Source organism: Phyllopteryx taeniolatus, chromosome 10 (genome assembly GCF_024500385.1).
Source record: "Phyllopteryx taeniolatus isolate TA_2022b chromosome 10, UOR_Ptae_1.2, whole genome shotgun sequence".
NCBI classification, from domain to species: Eukaryota; Metazoa; Chordata; class Actinopteri; order Syngnathiformes; family Syngnathidae; genus Phyllopteryx; species Phyllopteryx taeniolatus.
In genome coordinates, this window is record NC_084511.1 from 28,969,777 (window position 1) to 28,988,358 (window position 18,582).

General features: G+C 43.7%; 2 protein-coding genes across 5 annotated transcripts; both read left to right on the forward strand.

The window, feature by feature from the left end:
* Nucleotides 1–720: 720 nt before the first annotated feature.
* ube2ka (ubiquitin-conjugating enzyme E2Ka (UBC1 homolog, yeast)) lies at nucleotides 721–7,478 on the forward strand. 3 transcript variants are annotated; one of them, XM_061787980.1, is made up of 7 exons: nucleotides 721–1,070; nucleotides 1,676–1,769; nucleotides 3,883–3,941; nucleotides 4,082–4,164; nucleotides 5,686–5,785; nucleotides 6,220–6,348; nucleotides 6,413–7,478. In XM_061787980.1, exons 1-7 carry the CDS (start codon nucleotides 1,008–1,010, stop codon nucleotides 6,485–6,487), a joined length of 603 nt encoding a protein of 200 aa, XP_061643964.1. In that variant the 5' UTR covers nucleotides 721–1,007; the 3' UTR covers nucleotides 6,488–7,478. The 3 variants fall into 3 exon arrangements, with proteins under 3 accessions (XP_061643964.1, XP_061643966.1, XP_061643965.1); XM_061787982.1 differs by lacking the exon at nucleotides 1,676–1,769 and having other exon boundaries at nucleotides 913–1,070; XM_061787981.1 differs by lacking the exons at nucleotides 721–1,070; nucleotides 1,676–1,769 and adding an exon at nucleotides 1,793–3,608.
* A 1,128-nt stretch (nucleotides 7,479–8,606) lies between these two features.
* Nucleotides 8,607–13,947, forward strand: LOC133485145 (neuronal acetylcholine receptor subunit alpha-9-II). 2 transcript variants are annotated; one of them, XM_061788531.1, is made up of 6 exons: nucleotides 8,607–9,267; nucleotides 9,741–9,886; nucleotides 10,391–10,545; nucleotides 11,439–11,619; nucleotides 11,726–12,077; nucleotides 12,824–13,947. In XM_061788531.1, the coding sequence occupies exons 1-6, from the start codon at nucleotides 9,228–9,230 to the stop codon at nucleotides 13,570–13,572; spliced, it is 1,623 nt and encodes a 540-aa protein (XP_061644515.1). In that variant the 5' UTR covers nucleotides 8,607–9,227; the 3' UTR covers nucleotides 13,573–13,947. The 2 variants fall into 2 exon arrangements, with proteins under 2 accessions (XP_061644515.1, XP_061644514.1); XM_061788530.1 differs by having other exon boundaries at nucleotides 8,607–9,886.
* The last annotated feature ends 4,635 nt before the right edge of the window (nucleotides 13,948–18,582 follow it).

Sequence of the window (18,582 nt, forward strand, 5' to 3'; positions counted from 1 at the left end):
GCACCTGATTTGCTTTCGCGGGCCACATAAATTGATGTGGCGGGCCGAATGTGGCCCTCGGGCCTTGAGTTTGACACAGTATTTTAACCTTTATACCACCTCGTGGAATTCATCAGACGGCCTGAAAGAGATAAAAAGATGCTTCCTTTTCGAGCATACCAAAGACAAATTTGTTAAAGTCAAAGGTTAGAGGGCTGAATTTTGGCCACACAGTTTTGAACAAGTTCAACTTGAAATTAAACGATATGATTCAGCAACAACAACATTTCAGGAAGTAGGCAAAAATGTTTAGCGCGTTTGCAAACTTTGATTCAACACGAGATAATCAGTCTGCTTTCATGGAGGACTGCAGAAACACAGGAATATTTACTGTTGTTGAGAAGCTGAAATCAGACAATTTAGACAATTTTAGTGGAAACAATAACGTCAAAACGATGAATCGATGATCAAAATAGTCAGTAATAGTCGAGGAATTGTTGCACCTCTATAATGAGTATTTTTCTAGGATATGCATACTAGATTAGCTACAACCTTTTGTCTTTACACTGAAATGTTGATTGGCAGATGCAAATGAATTATTATGATTTTACAAATTCTTCTTATTATTATTATTAGGAGGAGAAGGAGTTGTAGTGACAGTGTGAGTATTAGTGTGATTTTCCTGAACCGACATGTACACGTCACGCAGCCGCTAGCCAATGAGAGCAGGCATTGAGGATGCCGTGCGGGTCACATGGTTCCTCTCAGCCAGACTTCATGCAGCTTGCCATTAAAATGTTTTCATTGCCTCCAACCTCGCTAGGCTTCCCCGTTTGATAATAGCACACATATAAAGACGGCCGTTTGACGAATTAAAACGCCACACGTCTCGACGGGCAGCCCGGGGCGCTCCAGGAGCACAACGTAGCGGCGGGGCGTTATTTTGGAGGCTGTGCGTTCCTGTGGCCACGACAAGCTAGCTAACGTTCGCAGGCCCCAAACCGCACTGGGAAACCGGGTGGACGACCATGGCGAACATCGCAGTTCAGAGGATAAAACGGGAATTCAAGGAGGTGCTCAAAAGCGAAGAGGTCAGTCGTCGTGTTCCCCGCAGCCCCGTTTGAATACATACATTGTTTTTTTCTTTGTATCGGCTGGTGACAATAAGAAGAAGAACGAGGCAACCGACTTGTCGCTGGCTCAGCTGTCAGCTAACCCCCCCCCCCCAGATAGCTAGCTTGAGCTAACTTAGCTTCACCAAAGTAGCAGTAGTCGTGCTTTGGAGCTCATGTGGGCAACTCGGCGACTCACGAGCTCTTCCAAGACCCCACTAAGGCCACTTCAAGTGGCTCATTGAGCCCCGGTTGTTTTTTTTTTTTTTTTTTAAATGTTGCGTGCCCGAGCTAGCGTGCAATCAACCCTATGGTGACTGCGAGCTCTGTTAGCCATCAAAGATACTTCCATAAACTACGGTGTCATTGACTCAATCGCAGTTTATTGACGTGATCAAGTCCAAATGTGATCAGGGCTCTCAGCAAGTTGGGGGTTCGCAGTTTAAATAGCTGTCGCTAGTGGTGTGGGGCGTCATTTTTGTGCTGCCTAGGCAGATTTGTGTTTTGACAGCGAGCTCAATTAACACTTTCCAGCCTGTCTGTCCCGTCTTGCTCACTGCTTCTTTGCTCCTTCATCGTTTCAGACGAGCAAAAACCAGATTAAGGTGGATCTGGTGGACGAGAACTTCACAGAACTTAAAGGGGAGATAGCAGGGCCACCAGACACACCGTATGAAGGTGAGAGGCCTCTGGAGACTTCATGGAGAACGCTTCCATTGCAGCCATTAACTTCATTCTTCAGGAGGCCTCGCTAAATATCACTTAACTTCAAAGTGGCCCTGTATAAGCAACAAAGCTGTCTGATTTTTTTTAATTTTTTTTTTTTTTATTTGACGTTTTTTTTTTACACTTCCCAGAAAGGGTCAACAACAAAGCCTTCAGCTGAGCACTTAACCGTAAAAGCCTTTTTCAACAATTTTAAGTTTGATTGATTAGTGAGCGGCTCAAAACAGTCACACTGAATTTGCACTTGTACTTTCATTTGATATTTCATTTGGGTAAATGAGACAAAGTCCGTAGGCACAGTCATATAGGCACAGTGTTTTAAGGTTCCACAGGTGTTAGTTTTCTTGTGGAAATACTTGGATTCCGTTATGTTTTCACGGTCTGAAAAAATGGTTACATTTTGACGACATGCTACCTGACAGCATATGAAGGCGACGCTGCTAACATCAGTCCTGCTTCCATTACAGCCATTAACGTCATTCTTCACGAGGCCTCGCAAATTAACACTTAACTTCATAGGGGCCCTGTATTTTTAATAAAGCCGTCTTGAGTTCTGCAATACTAAATTCATGCTAAATGACATTTCCTGGCCCTGCATACATGCAGAACCTTTTGATGTTGCGGATCCACCTTTTGATTTTTATGTCCAGCCCAACATAGTTTGACATTTAATAGCCAATCATGTGTTTCAGAATTATCAACACGGGCGCCTCACTGAAATCCACAGGTGGTTGGTCGACGCAGCAAACTAGCAGCCTTGACTCAAGCGTGAGGAAATAGATGACTAAAAATACGAGCGCGGTAGCTTGGTCTCTTGCAAAATGTGCAACTCTATTCTGAAATCTAACAAAAGAGCTGTTAATGCCCACCTGAAAAAAGCAAACGCAAGCTGACGAACAGCCTAAATCCTCACGTCAGTCAGCAAATTCACCAAACGCCCGCTTGCAACAGTGAAAAGACACCCAATCTACTTGCGCTTCTGCTTGGATGACAGAACAAAGACAAGTGTTGGTCAACCAACGCTAGTTGTTATTCGCCAACAACTAGCGTTTCGTTGAAGCCTTCATCCCACGGACCAGTGCTTCTTAACCTGGGGTTCGATGGAGTCCCTGTTTCGGCGGAGGTCGGTACACACACGTTGCGCTAGTGCGGGCGGGCGTGCGGTCTTTTAACGCTGCACTTAGCAGGACGCTGTCGACGAGCCCGTTCGCGTTGCGACGCCCGTGGCGGACGTTCGTCGTCGTGCTCGAGTTGAAATCGGAAACGGCGTGGCTGCGACGTCAAGACGGCGCATCCAATAGGAGAATGGTTGGCGGAGTTCAGAGCGCTAACGGCAACGGGCCAACATGCGGACGCCGCTAAGCAACAGCTTCCAAATATGGTCGAGCTTGCACCGGCGCGCCGTTGACCCTACCAAAGCCGAAAAACGAATTGTGGACACACTCTTTGAACTCACCGCTCTGCTACGTTGGAACAAGCCGAGTCGCAATGTAGCATAAGGGGCGTGGCCTAGTGTGTGACGTCAGTAACTTGACTAGTTAGTCTACATGAGCGTTTGGGCATAAGTGCTGGCCTACTGCAGCTCCTTGCGAGTGTTGTCATTTCGTATTTGTGTGTTTGTTTGTCCTGTTCAATAAACGGCTGAAAGTGCATTAGCGACTGTGACCTTCCATTTGTTTTTGTTTTTTGTTTTGTTCCCCTCCCTCCTCCCCCACTTGAGCGGTGGTGTATCTGAAGCTGGCTTGTTTCTCAAACTTGGCACTCAACACAAAGCAAAAAAAACTTAAACTTGTAAGTTGGGGCACTCGTAAGACAAGGTACCATTTTTATTTGCCCTTCTATAAATGATAAGAGATTCACTGAAAGTCCCAGTATTATTTGGAATGAAAATGTAATGTTAGGAACCTTCTTGGTGGAATACCTCAGCGTCATTATAAATTTGGATTGATATATCAACAGTGACGGGATAAACCCGCACCCAAAATAACTTAGCGATGCTAATAAGCACCTGACCTGCTTGTTGATGTGTTAACATGTCCTTATCTGTTATGTTTGTTTCTTTCAGGGGGTAGATATCAACTAGAAATTAAAATTCCGGAGACATATCCTTTCAATCCACCCAAGGTAGACTTTCATCGATCTTAATTCTATATCATGTAATGGTTGCCATCTTAATAGGTGTTAAATTAAAAAAAAAAAAAAAAAAAAAAAAAAAATAATAATAATAATCTGTAAGTGCAGTTTTTTTCCTTTCTCCCACTCAGGTGCGGTTTATCACAAAGATCTGGCATCCCAACATCAGTTCAGTCACAGGTGCAATATGTTTGGACATTCTCAAAGATCAGTGGTGAGTCTGTTGTCTCAATAGCGTGGCACAGTGTCGACACCAAACGCGCAAGTCTGACCAGTCGGCCGTAATCCGGACTGCAGGATGCTTTTACCGCCACTCTGCATGTTCAATCTAAAAGTAACATTCACTATGGCCGGCAATGAACTTTGTACTTGTCTACATTGCTTTTAGCGTGTTAAATAAATTAACAGCAAAAAATGTCAAAGTGGCTGCTGCTTTCTTTGATTTTTCTGCATGCGGCGGTGGAAAAGTTTGGACACCCGTTGTCTGAACAAACAAAGCCTTTGGCTGAGCGCTGTGCAATAATTGTACGAGCCTTTTTCAATAATGTAAGCACAACCACAGTAAATTTGACCTTGTACCTTTGTTTTTTTTTCCTGCCTTCCAAGTTTCATTCTGAAGCGCAAAAATAGGAAATGTAGCAGCCTTCCATTGTGTCTGATTAGCATGTCCACATAGGTCCCTCTACGACGGTGGACTGGAAGTGCAAACCAATTTAACAAATTGTGAAATGTTTTTACAAAAGCAGAAACCCTTTCACATGTCAGAAAACATTTACAAAAGCCGGAGAGTACGGTGGCCTGGTAGTGCAAAACAATATAACAAATTGTGAAACACTTTTTACATTTCAGAAAACAAATTAACAAAAACTGTCCCACATCCCAAAAACATGCACGGTAGGTTGATTGAAGACTCTAAATTGCCCGTAGGTATGAATGTGAGTGCGAATGGGTGTTTGTTTATGTGCCCTGCGATTGGTTGGCGACCAGTCCAGGGTGTACCCCGCCTTCCACCCGATGATAGCTGGGATAGGCACCAGCGCGACCCGCGTGAGGATGAAGTGGTACAGAAAATGGATGGATGGATGAAACACTTTTACATTTCAGAAAACACATTACCAAAAGCAGAAACACTTTTGCAAAAGACAAAACAAATTACAATTGGGCCAAACTTGAAAGGGAACGTCCCATATTACAGATTGACGTGTAAGATTCTAACATGCATTCTTGGAAATCCCACGGCCTTTCTCGGCAAGACACGCCCCGCTTCAACATCATTGGCTCCTGCATCGCGGGAAGGGTAGGCTACGCAGATGTAACGAGATGTCCATCGCAAATATGTATCACATTTGTAAAAATACAAAAAAAGTTTATTATGGTTAGATGTAGGACTAGGGTTGGGGTTAAGGCAGTTTAGGATGAGTTAAGGTAAGGATTATGGTTACCGTAATTCCTTGTGTATAATGTGCACCCCCAAAGTTGACCTCAAAATTCTGGAAAACCCTTCTACCTATGTAAAATGCATTTTTGCAGTCCATGATTTTGCTTCTACCCATATGATCAAAACGAAGTATTATCTGTATTTTGTTAGTTTTTTTTCAAAGAATTATTCTGAAGTTAAGCACTTTATTTGAACACGGAATACGATAAGATAGTCTTTTCATTGGGCATGGACGGTTAGTAAATGTGAGCGTCACACGTTAAGAGTGCTGTGCGTGTTTGTCTTCCTTTCTTTCAGGGCGGCGGCCATGACGCTTAGGACAGTCCTCTTGTCACTACAAGCTTTACTGGCAGCTGCAGAACCAGACGATCCACAGGATGCAGTGGTAGCCAATCAGGTTGGCCAGTATGCATGTTACCACAATATGTTGGTGCCTGTATGAATATGAAATATGTTTTTTTTCTGGGGAGGATGAAATGGAGCAAAATATTGGATTGGGCAGAATTTGGTTACAATCGTCCCATTATTTAGCATACATTTTTCCTCCGTCCTGTGGATGTTTATTTTCAATAAAAATAGAAAGCATAATTGTGTGGTATTAGTTTCAGCAGACTTTGTTTTATCGTGTGATTTAGATGATCATCCCACATTTTTGATGCAGAAATGTAAAAAATTCCCATCCTTTTTCCTCCCATTTTTTAAATTTATTATTTTTTTTTTTTTTTTTACATTAAAAAAAAAAAAAAAAAAAAACTTTGAGCACCACTTGTCTGTACGCGATAGAATATTTATATTTCACCGGTGTCATTGAAATGCTTGTTCGTTCCACAGTACAAGCAGAACCCCGAGATGTTCAAACAGACAGCGAGGCTCTGGTCTCACGTCTACGCTGGCGCTCCCGTCTCCAGTCCGGATTACACGCGCAAAATAGACGAACTCTGTGCCATGGGCTTCGAAAAAGTACGTGTCACTCGGTCGCATTTTTAACGTCGTCTGATTTTTCACTTGTGCGTTTCTCCTCCAGAATGCAGTAATAGTGGCCTTGTCGTCAAAATCCTGGGACGTGGAAACGGCGACGGAGCTATTAATCAGTAACTGAATCTCGACAACAGCTTTTACATCTTCTTCATCTCCCCCCCCCCCCCCCCACCGCCTCACACGTCTTCGTATTCTCAGCGTCTCTGCCCGCGTCGCCCCTTCTGTTTCGCAGTGGACTCTGCCCCCCCTCCCCCCCCGCCCCGCACTTCCCCCGCCCCTCTGTTGTGCCACACACTCCATTCAGTTGCCCGGCAAACACGCATCGCTGGCCCCCGTGAAGGTCATTCAACATTCCGGTCAGTGCTGCAATCACAAGTCCGACCACTTATTAAGCCCCCGCCCGCCCCGTGACCCGCCAGTCACGTCTCTGACCGCGTACAACAAACATTCATCATCTATGTAGGCATTCACTTTTAGTTTTGGAAAACCTTTTTGTAAGAAAGAGTCAAGCATTCAGACAGACTCTTTGGACAAATATAATTTTAAACTGGAGACAACTCATATACATTATCGTGTGCCACTAATGGCATTAGTGAGGGTAGCTTACAATGTGAAATAAATTCCAATTTCATTGTTTAAGCAAAGAAGGCATGACTTCTGGAAAGAATTCCTGCACAGACATGACCGGGACATATTCCTTCGTTTAGAGACCACACCAGTTCACGGCACCGTCGATGTCGTCCCGTTCATGTGACTCGGACTCAATACAAGTTTGGAACCAGGTTTAAGTAATCCCACCAAAATATATTTGCAGTGTAATTACTCTCTAAAAGCGCTCTGACATCCCTCCCCCACTGGTTCATTACTTGAATAAACCACCCGTCTTCTCACCACATAAAAAAAGACAAAGGAAAAAAAGAAAAGCATTTTATTTGGTTTTGGCCTTCTACAGGAATATATTTGGATTCTTGTTTTTAAAAACCTAGAAGAAACACAAATGCAACCTCCAAAGTAAAAGAAAATGCTCAAGTATTGCGCCACCTTGACAATGCCAACAGATATGTGTAAAGATTCATCTGTAAATAAAGATAAAGTCTGTGTAAATTAACAAATTGCCTTTTGTGTATCTTCTCTTAATTCATTTTCTTGTGCGGAATTTCCTGGCATGATTGCATCCAGTTACCATAACAACAAAGTTTACAATATAACTTCTGTAGCGCCCAATATGTGCTTTATTATGCTGATATTCGAATTAAAAAAAAAAGTAGGCCGAGGCCCTAAATCATCTGCAGAATGGAAATGTCCAATGACAAGTGACATTAACTAAAATGAAAAATGCATAAGGAGTGCTGAATGGATTAGGATTATTAGTGTGCCTCATCCAGTGAGACTGTTTGTACACTTGTCTTCCACTGCCATTGTTTTCAGGACCTTGGGTGCAAACATATTTTTAGCACATGTAGAGCAGGGTTATAATCATCTATCGCAAAATACAGATCACTTTACATACACCGAGGCTGGTAATGAACAGGGTAACAGATGGTACGCCTGCTAGCATGTTGTGCCTCGTAGATGATCGCCAACAAACCCCGGCAGTGGGCTTTATTTCAAGACACGGGGGCAGGGTGCCAAGGGTGCCGACCCGCTTATGTGCTACAAAGCAGCCCAAACGACGACCACAAGGCGAATTTGCACTTGCGAAGGTGACCCAGCTTGCAACTCTTCCCAGGAGACCAAAGCTGCTTCTCCGCCAGACACAAAGGTGCACCCGCATAATTTAAGAGTACCAATACAGGACATGAAACATTGTAATTTCCAATACGTTTTTTAAAAAGACGTACAACACTAGAGATGATCAGAATGCTCCTGATTAGTTTAATGCGAACCCATAATGGAAAATGTCATAAAGTTAATGGAAAACAGTAGGGTCAGTGTAATACCATTTGAGCAACGGGCATTCGAACACACACAAAGACAATATCACGATACTCGTTGGCATCTATTCGTTAGCCTCTCTTCTTTGTTTGTTTGACCCGACTGTATTATACTGTCCCCTGGTGGGCACACCAGAAGGAGCAGCACAATGAATTGAATTGACGCATTAAATCATGATGCACAAACTGAATTATAATTAGTTATTTTATAACACTGGTTTTATATTGTACAATAATATTGAATGCTATTCATTGAAAAACAGATTTGAGGAGATTTTTTTTTTTTTTTTTTTTCAGGAAGCCGGAACAGATTAATGGGGAAAGAACTGCAATCACAATCCGAAATGTCATGTTATCTCAACATAGGTCAGTTAGAATTTAATTTTTTTTCAGAACTAGTTATTATATCCTCTCATGTAGCTGATTAGGTTACCAACCTCATAATAAGGTAACAGGTTCTTGACCTTTGACCACTAAACCGCAATTGGCCAATCTGTGGCTGGTTTCATTGTCCTCATCGTTGCCTTACATGAATCTGCCTAGTTCCAAAAAAAAAAAAAAAAAAAGACAAACGTAACAATGACTGTACAACTTGAGCTGTACTAGGTGGTCCTAAGGTCCCCATCTTTTCAACACCGTGGTGTTGAAGATGCCCGCCAGGTGAATCAGTCACATGCGGCGAGGCGGTTCCCGGTGGGCATCTTGTTTCTCTCGGTCTACTGCTGCTGCTGAGTTACGCGATAGCCCCGGTGTCATTGTCAGCGTCGGCTGTGCGTCGTCCCCCTGCGGAGCGCCGGGCCAGCGCCGGTCCCACTCGAGGTCCTGGGGCGGACCGACCAGTGTTGGGACGTCTTCGTGTGAGGAGTCATGTAGTCCGCGGGTTCCTTTTTGTTTACATATTTTTCTTCTCCATCCCGCCTGGTCAAGATGATCCAAATAGTCTGCCTGGGCATGCTCCTACCTTCCGGTGAGTCCTATTGAAAGACATTTATCAAAAAGACCTCCCATAGCTTTGATAATGTGAAATGAGCCACTAAAAATATACATCATCTGGAAAATACACATTTACATTTCTTTTTTTATGTGGGGAGTAAAAGTAGTATTATTTAGCCATCCGCTAAATAATACTCAAGTAAGATACAGATAATTCTACTTTTGTTACTTGCTGCTGGGAAAAACTACTAATCACACTTGACAAGAATGTTCTCAATGTTCTGCCATTACAAAGATGATAATGCTCCATTTTGACTGACTTTGTTAATTTAATTGCTATCTGAATATTAATATCCCCTCCAAATGATAGATTATAGATTACCCGCCAGCAGGACGCAATGCACTGCAACCTACAGCAACTCGTAGCACAATCGAAGCGAGAGTTGTGGTTTGGCTGTTCTGCCCACAACTCGAACGTGAAATACGATGATGTCTTTGTGCCCGCAGTGGTCCACTCGGCCCAGGGTCACTATGCCCACAAGCTCCTCAACGATTTGATGGAGAACTATACCAGCGCCCTGCGGCCCGTGGAGGACACAGACCGAGCGCTTAACCTCACTTTACAGATCACGCTCTCGCAGATCAAAGACATGGTGAGTCCCCCGCCTCAGCAACCCCAAAAACAGAAGAAAATGGTGCTCGACGGTATTCAATGATAAAATACAACGAGCGGAAGCTCACTTGTGTTAATGTGATATTCATGTTGCGATGATTGAAGTGTAAGAAACGTAACCCTCAGGTCGAGTTCGATTTTACCGGCCTTGTCGAGTCAAGACTGAAACTCATTGTACCCAATTTGTTTGATTAAATCCAGCGAATAACGAGTCATTAAAAAAAAAAAAAAGAGTTTTCGAGGTTTTCAATTGGCCAATAGTAGACCCAGCTACTTCGCTGGATCGGGTTCGCGTTCAGGTCCGCCGCTGTGTCAGTCTGCACTGAACAAGAGTTTGTTTGTTGTCGTTTTGTGCGTGTGAGCGCCCTCGGATTGAAAACAGTAAAGTGGTACTATAAATATAAATATAAATATAAATACACACACGTCAAGAAAGACTGACAGCAGAAGTGCTTAAAAGCTTTTGCGTTGGGCGTGGTGGCAGGACGAGAGGAACCAGGTGTTGATCGCCTACCTGTGGATAAGGCAGAGGTGGCACGACGCTTACCTGAAGTGGAATAAAGAGGACTACGACGGACTGGAGGTCATCCACATCCCCAGCAACCTTGTGTGGAGACCCGACCTCGTCCTCTATAACAAGTATGTTCCGTCCTTCCTGTCGTATACCTATTTTATCGGGATTTTCAGTATAAGTATGTACGAATACTCACTAACATATACACATTCTTCGGCATTCACGGATGCACCTATTTGTTGTTGTGTTTTTTTTTACCCATCCAACATTATTCGCAGAAACCCCCACCTAACCACGGGATTGTTTCCCCGATCCCCCGCTGCGTCGGATTTTTTAAATTGAATTAATGTATTTTTTTAACCTGATCCCTCGCTTAGTCGCACTTTTTTCATAGCAATTATAATGGCCGTCAATTATTGGCAGATGTTTTTTCTAATCGCAGTCGCTCCTGGTCTCTATCCCCCACGAATAGGGGGTTCCACGCTACATTGTATTCTGTCGATTAGTCGACTATACTCGACTAGTTGATGGGTAGATTTTACTTCTCCGTATCAATGTTTTAACGCTTGAAGTCGACTAATCGCTAACCACGTTTTTTTTGTTTTTTTTTAATGTATTCTGATTTTGCTTTAAGGTATCAAAATTTGGGGAAAAAAATAAAATCATGAAATATGATATATGAATATATATACATCAGGTTCACTTTTTTTTTTTTTTTTTTAAATTAAACTACTGAAATAAATGAAGTATTCCATGATATTCTCATTTATTGAGATGGACCTAAAACAACAATAAAATGAATCTCAATGTCAACTAAATGGGGAAAAAAAAAAGAATGATGTCATGAAATTTACCGCCAGTTGCGCTTCAAGCATTCATGTCTGGAACCAAATGAAATGGAAACAGTAAGTTTTCCAGAATTTCCCAGAAGAAGCAGAAGAAGAAGAGGAGGCGAGGATGGGGGGGGGGGGACTCGATGTTCTCCAGCTGTTGCGCTGCTCTTTCTTTGCCGCCGCAGGGCCGACGACGCCTTGTCGGGGCCCATGGACACCAACGTGAAGCTGCGCTACAACGGAGAGATCACCTGGGACGCTCCCGCCATCACCAAGAGCTCCTGCGTGGTGGACGTCTCTTACTTCCCCTTCGACAGCCAGGAATGTAACCTGACCTTCGGATCCTGGACCTACAATGGAAACCAGGTGTGGGGCATTCTGAGGGGCGCCAGGGCTCGTTCATTGTTTTTGTTGCGGCGTTTAATACGCTGACAAAACGACGAAAACGTCGGCCGGTCGCGTGTCATTGCAGGTGGACATCTTCATGGGCATGGACAGCGGCGACCTGTCCGACTTTGTCGAAAACGTGGAGTGGGAGTGCCACGGCATGCCGGCCACCAAGAACGTCATCATGTACGGCTGTTGCTCCGACCCGTACCCCGACATCACCTACACCGTGCTGCTGCAGCGCCGCTCGTCCTTCTACATCTTCAACCTCCTCCTCCCGTGCTTCCTCATCTCCTTCTTGGCTCCTCTCGGGTTCTACCTGCCCGCAGACTCCGGGGAGAAGGTCTCCCTGGGGGTGACGGTGCTGCTGGCTCTCACCGTGTTCCAGCTCATGGTGGCTGAGAGTATGCCCCCCTCGGAGAGCGTGCCTCTTATAGGTGGGACGTGTCTCACGCCGGATTTTGCTTTTGCACGCTTTCGGCCGTCATCTTAATATTAATCAATACATTCATTCATGCTGATTGGGTGAGAGAATTCATGATTCTACATCCTCAGCGAGAAGTATGCAGTGTCTAGATCGATAGATAGATAGATAGATAGATAGATGCTCTGATTTATATGGAGACACACTTTTGATCTCTTAAGGTATATTACATTAGCCAATAGAAAGCAGTGTCAAATGATTTCTTTTTATTTGAAATTGGTCACCAGTCAGTCACAGGGCGCACGTAGACACGGGCGACCGTTCGCTTTCACGTTCGCGCCGTCACCGAGTGGGAAGTGAACCCACGCTGCCCGCACCCAAGTCAGGCGAGTGGACCGCTACGCCATCAACCTACCCGGTTCCCAAAAAAATCTCGCTCTTTCCATCCCTCCAGCCATCCCTCGTTCAAATCTATGGATCGTTCTCGTCGACATCTCGAGACCAACAGACAGACAAGATGGCGAGCTAGCTTTCGGCACATACCGTATATCAATTAGCGAGATACTTTATCGCAATAGCTACATAGATAGATTGGGATGATAGAGACGTAGATTTGAGTGATAAATAGATAGATTGGAATTATAGATATATAGATCGGAATGATGGATTATCGCTACTGAGACAAAAATCTTTCACTTGAGGAATATCACCATGCCATGTAAAATCCTGTGTGTGTGTGTGTGTGTGTGTGTTACTCAGGCAAGTACTATATCGCCACCATGACCATGGTGACGGCGTCCACAGCTCTCACCATCTTCATCATGAATATCCACTTCTGCGGTCCCGAGGCCAAACCCGTTCCGCGCTGGGCAAAAGTGCTCATCATCGACTACATGTCCAAGATCTTCTGCGTGTACGAGGTGGGCGAGAACTGCGCCTCCTCCTCGTCCGCTAATTCGGCTCAGGACGATATCGGTCGCCGGTACTTCGCCTCCCAGATCGGAGCCAACGGCCAAGCGGGAGGTCACAGCGGTCCAGATAAGCGACGGGGGCAAAAGGCCGCAACGCCGCAACAACATCCCAGAGTGAAAACTCAGCAGCACATCACCAGGGCCGAGAGGAGCCTCTTCTCCAGCTTTCCGCTCGGGAAATACAAAGAATCGGACGGGAAAGTTCCGGCAGGGGACTGCTGGAAAGACGACCGCGAGGTTCCGTTTTGCCCCGGAGACAGAAATCCACCCTGCTGCCCCGAAGACAAAAAAACACCAGCCCGAAGCCCCGCGCTAACGTTAGGGCCCTGTGCGTTGTGTCGTCATGGCAACGGCGGGGACCCGAAGATGGCGCGCAACGTCGAGTACATCGCAAACTGTTTCCGAGAGCAGAGGGCCACGTGCGCCAAGGGGGCCGAGTGGAAGAAGATTGCCAAAGTGATGGACAGGTTCTTCATGTGGATCTTCTTCACCATGGTCTTCCTCATGAGCATCCTGGTCATCGGGAAGGCCCCGTGACCGTGCTTTTAGAGCGCTCCTGACGTCTTCCGGCGTCAAGAAGTACAGCACGGTCTTTCACCGATTGCGGATTTGCTTTCATATTCATATCACGCCTGACATGACGCTCCTCAACTTACTTCAACGGAGTTCTTTGGCACCAAGATGCTACAAAATGGCACTAAAGCAACAATTTTGTGTACTTTTGGGCCTGAGTACAGAAAGTATGGTTTAGTAAAGACTTTTTTTTTTTTTTTTTAACATGTAATGGAAAATAGGTTCCATCCCCGACCTCTCCCGCCCAAAAACACTGACCGGCGAATATGCCAGCGTTCGCCGTACTGTTACTATAACTTTGCTGAAACAATCTTCCTAATGTTGACATTTCCTCCCACTTTTGTCACCTGTTTAAAAATAAAGCACAACCTTTTGTTCTAATCTTAAGGGTGTATTTTAATTCTTTGATTGATCTTGAACTAAAAGCGCAACACGAAACCTTTCCTGAACGGCACTCAAACGTCCCCCGGCGATCGCCGCATGTCGAAAGCGCCGCCGCGCTCCTTCCCGATCGCAGCTCGCATTTACGGCCCTTGAATACGCATAAGACGATGTGCTGTCCACCTGCAGATGCCCAGTCCTCTCAAAATGTCTTTTCAAAATCACCTAGTGAATTGTTAATGAGCAAGCTTTGTTTGCCGCACAGGAGAATGTAAGGTAATACACAGCATCAATTATGGAACAGTCTGACGTCCCCCCCCCAACCCCCCTTCCAAAGTCGCGCGCGTGTTAAAACAATACAGCACAATGTTGGGTAGTTCACATTGGGGAGCCATGCTTGAACGTTGACCTGCAACAAATTCAACAAAGGAGACGAGTCCATATGCCGCCTTTCAAACTCGGCGGGCGACCGTGACCTCCGTGACCTCCGTGACTGAGAAATGACACGGGCATAAAGAAAAAAAAAAACAAGCAAGCAAAATATTCTACATTCATACTGTGACAGAGAGGTAAAAAGCACTTCTGCTAGGATAACGATATTTACACCTTTTTATTTTTGAAATGTATTTATTTATTTTAGCAATGTGTTGTGTGCTCAATATTTATGGAGGATTTCATTTGACATTACCAGCAGCCAGAATGATTACGGGTGAGGAAAACAATTGATTTCAACCGATTTCCAGATGAGCAGCTGGCTCCTCCCAAAAATGGCGTCCTAGCAGAGGATGGTTTCGATCCACCGACCTCTGGGTTATGGGCCCAGCACGCTTCCGCTGCGCCACTCTGCTGGCTGCTAGGCCTTTACATTTCTCACTCACATACTTACATTTCTGTAATCTTCGCTTACAATTACTATTACTATACAGTTTATAAGTACTATAAACTGTATGGTAATATTAATAACTATGAACGTGCCCAGCGCACTTCTTTAGGTCCTTTTTCTTTCTTTTTTTTTAACCAGGAGAGGGCGCTATAATGTCGTGTGCAGTGTCATACTGCTGGCGGTTCCTCTAAAGCTGTTCGAAGCTTCCTCTGGTAACAGTGACGCGTCAGAATGCGCCACACTCGCTCGACTTCTTCTTTCTTAGCCGAGCATGTTTTAAAAAAACAAAAAACACACACTAAAACCTTAAATCACAGAAATGCTCAAAGTGCTTACCATACTAGTAGCATGCAGATATCAACTAGTGGAGAGTTTTGGCTCACAAGTAGCATGTAGCTACTAGTGTGCCAAAGTTGTCTAACTCGTCTGCAGACGTGTACAGTATCGGAAAGCAGTAGCAAGAAAAAACATGACTTGCGCCTCACTCATTCTACTCGTGTGCTGGATTGTCTTACTAGTGAGTAAGAGTTTACTAGTGCATGAACATCTGTTCTGTTATCTTGTGCCATTTTAGGAATTTGTCTCTGGTAGTCTCCCAATTTTCCCCCCCCCGTGTTTTAACGTTCTTGGTCAATAAAGATGTTTCTGATTGTGGTTCTTGGTGCCGAGGAACTACTATGTCGACGTGAGTTGAGGAGCTTCATTTAGTAGTGCTTTGCCACCATCTTGTGGCATCTAGAGGGAAATATAAACCTTTTTTTTTTTTTTTTTTGTCGAAGAATGACGTATTTTTCACTATTTGCCGTTGGGCTCGGTCCCGATCCCCCACGAATAGCAAGTGTTTCACTGTAGTGTGAATCCATGAACGTCGTAGATGGAGGGGTCACGCGGGTACTGGGACGCCGTCGCATGATTTGGCCCCATTTTGCTATCCGTCCGCTGCTCGTGCGGCCCGTGTGTAAACATCCGTTAGTTTTGCTCAAATTGTCATACATGATAAATAATAACATTGAGTTATTGCAAGACATTTTTTGCAACCAAACCCCTTTTTACAATTACTTATAGTTGTGCAAATTATTATTCCTTACTTCTGATTTCAAAACTAGTTAGCTATCAATGTGTTGTATATATATATATATACATATAATATGAGTGAACATTTATATGGTTTCAGTCACAACGGCCCTCTGAGGGAAACCGTAAGTGCGACAAAAATGAGTTTGACACCCCCGATTGGAGAATGTATTCTCTTTGCAACGCAAATCCCCACATTTGATTTGGAGGATAAATATATTTGTATGTGTGTGGTGCACTGTTCTTCTTGTTCTGCTCATGTAACGTGAATGGGAATGGAAAGTGTTCAACTGCGGTCAGTCATACATATACATACATACATATGGAACATATTTAAAAATGTCCTTCTTTGGTAAAGATGCTACAAACTTTGACCCATGTCTGCTAAAATGGAATTTTGACTTACCGGTGTGTTTTAAATCTGGGGGAAAAAAAACAAACTTTGCCTTTGTCATTAACATTGATGATGAATAATCTTCCATTTATTGATGTCAGGCACTTGCCTCAAAATCCTTATGAGGAGTACCACATACAGTGGCTGAAATAAGTATTTAACACGTCACCATTTTTCTCATTAACTATATTTATTTTAAATATATTTCCAAAGGTGCTATTGACCTGAACATTTCACCAGATGTTGGGAACAACCCAAGTAATCCATACATACAAAGAAAGTAGACCAAATAAGCTCAGAAATTAAGTTATGTATAATAATGTGAAATGACACAGGGAAAAAGTATTGAACACGCCAACTGGTTTTTATTTAATACTTTGTACAAAAGCCTTTGTTTGCAATGATGGCTTCGAGACGCCTCCTGTATGGAGAAAATAGTCGCATGCATTGCTCTGGTGTGATTTTGGCCCATTCCTCCACACAAACAGTCCTCAAATCTTGAAGGTTCCGTGGGCTTCTTTGATGGACTTTGAGTTTCAGTTCTTTCCATACATTTTCGATTCTAACAGCTTTATTTATTCATCTTTGAAAGCAATTGAGAGTTTCCTTGGCAGTATGTTTTGGATCATTATCCTGCTGAAATGTCCACCTGGTTTCATTTTCATCCTCCTCGTCGATGGCAGCAGTTTTTTGTCAAGAATGTCTCAGTACATTTGGCCATTCATCCTCCCTTCAGTAATGTGAAGGTTACCAGTACCATTTGCTGAAAAGCAGCCCCACCCCATCATGTTCCCACCTCCGAACTTCACTGTTGGTATGGTGTTTTTAGGGTGATGTGCAGTGCCGTTTCTCCTCCAAACAGTTCCGGCATCCAAACAGTTCCGTTTTGCTCCCATCCGACCAGACTATATTCTCCCAGTATTTAACTTGTCCAAATGTTGTTTGGAAACGGCAGAGTACGTTTTCCTGGTGACAACAGTAGTTGCAAACTCCAGGTCTTGTTGAAGCTCTCCACAGGTGGTCCTTGGCTCTTGGACAACTCTTCCGATTATTCTTTTGCACTCACTCCTCTGTCAGAAATCTTGCGAGGAGCACTCGCTTGAGGCGAGTTTATGGTGGTGCGATTGGCTTTCCACTTCCGTATTATGGCTGTGTCATTTCACATTATTACACACAACTTCATTTCTGGTCTTATTTGGTGTACTTTCTTTGTACGTATGGATTACTTGTTCCCAACATCTGATGAAAATTTCATGTCAATAGCACCTTTGCAAATATATTGAGTGAGACAAATGGTGACGTGTTAAATACTTCTTCCTTTCTTCAAATGGTAACCTCTACCACGACTTTTTGCTTAGTGAACTGCGATATTCAATTTCAGAATTTTAATTCTGCCGATGTTGTCAACGGGGCCGTGTTATGTTTCGCAGACGCCCACTGCAAATAAATAAAATAAATGAAGCAGATGTAGAATCGGATAAAGTCGAATTAAGCTGCAAATAAGCGTTGAATTAGAGGAAGTGAGCCCTGGTCTAATTGAATTGTCTTTTCTAATTCAATTAGAAGCATTTCAAGAATTTGTCTCCAGTAGCCTTTATCGCCTCTTCCTTTTTTTATTTTCTTTGTAGACATTCAATTTACGGCACATTACGCATATATTGGCGCAGGAGTCTTTGTGCAATTCTTTCACTCTGAATGTCCCCTTGCATGCACGCCTGCGTGCGTGCGATCCGCTGCAAAAGTACGTGTGGCGCGCAGCAACAAAGTATTCATCGGCGTGGGAGTTGAATTTCCCCTTGAGGAAATTCATTACAAAGTCATAGAAATCCATAAAAAAAAATGCCGCAAGACAATAATGTGATTCTGTTTTTTTTCAGTCTTGAAAGGAAACAGCCAAGATTTATTTGGTGTTAAAAACAAGACTTGCACATTTAAAAAAAACAACACTTTTGACAATTAAGATCAACCTTATGGGGTATTGTGACAAACAGGAGTATTAAGTGTTACTATAACTATTCAAATTCTTCCAGATGCTGAATATCCACTCGTATATTTGACAACTGCGATGAAGTGGAAAAACATTACAGACCTCAAGCTTTTTATTTGTAATCATTTTGGGCAGAATTTTAGCATATTCAGTAGGCCAAAAACAGCCGTAAACCGTAAAACCACCCGAGACATTATTGTTCGTTATTGATATGGCAAACTGGATTCTTGTCATAAGAGATAATCATGATTACTT

What these genes read in the sequence shown, in the direction of transcription:
- ube2ka (XM_061787980.1), top strand. Translation starts at nt 1,008, where the DNA reads ATGGCGAACATCGCAGTTCAGAGGATAAAACGGGAATTCAAGGAGGTG. An exon ending in AGGTGCTCAAAAGCGAAGAG is followed by an intron (nt 1,071 to 1,675) that starts GTCAGTCGTCGT and finishes TCATCGTTTCAG; the next exon opens with ACGAGCAAAAACCAGATTAA. An exon ending in ACCAGACACACCGTATGAAG is followed by an intron (nt 1,770 to 3,882) that starts GTGAGAGGCCTC and finishes TGTTTCTTTCAG; the next exon opens with GGGGTAGATATCAACTAGAA.
- LOC133485145 (XM_061788530.1), top strand. Translation starts at nt 9,632, where the DNA reads ATGCACTGCAACCTACAGCAACTCGTAGCACAATCGAAGCGAGAGTTG. An exon ending in GACCTCGTCCTCTATAACAA is followed by an intron (nt 10,546 to 11,438) that starts GTATGTTCCGTC and finishes TTGCCGCCGCAG; the next exon opens with GGCCGACGACGCCTTGTCGG. An exon ending in GGACCTACAATGGAAACCAG is followed by an intron (nt 11,620 to 11,725) that starts GTGTGGGGCATT and finishes GTGTCATTGCAG; the next exon opens with GTGGACATCTTCATGGGCAT.